At 61.1% G+C, this 270-nt stretch overlaps 1 protein-coding gene across 1 annotated transcript in view; it reads left to right on the forward strand.

The window, feature by feature from the left end:
- EMH_0046100 (transcription factor S-II central domain-containing protein, putative) overlaps window positions 1-270 on the forward strand; it is a gene marked incomplete at both ends in the record, with an annotated part of 9,693 nt that overhangs the window by 5,438 nt on the left and 3,985 nt on the right. Inside the window, one exon of the mRNA XM_013496132.1 lies at window positions 49-231. Coding sequence (XP_013351586.1) covers window positions 49-231 — 183 coding nt within the window. The remainder of the gene's footprint in view (window positions 1-48; window positions 232-270) is intronic.

Consider the following 270-nt stretch of genomic DNA (forward strand, 5'->3'; position numbering starts at 1 on the left):
TGAAACGAGGCTGCAGGGGGGGGATCCATATGTGCTGCTGTCCTGCAGCAGCAGCAGCAGCAGCAGCAACAACAGCAACGCGAGCAGCAGCCGAATATCGCCAGTGGCTGCAAGCGGGAACTCTAGCCAGCAGCAGCAGCAAGCGTGTCAGCAGCAGGATGAGCATCTACAACAGCAGCAGCAACAGCAGCAGCAGCAGCAGCAGCAGCAGCAGGAGGAAGAGGAGGAGGAGTGGGCAGCAGCAGCAGCAGCACTGCCGCAGCCTGTAGA

Source organism: Eimeria mitis, genomic scaffold (assembly GCF_000499745.2).
Source record: "Eimeria mitis Houghton genomic scaffold, Emh_scaff1934, whole genome shotgun sequence".
In the NCBI taxonomy this organism is placed as follows: domain Eukaryota; phylum Apicomplexa; class Conoidasida; order Eucoccidiorida; family Eimeriidae; genus Eimeria; species Eimeria mitis.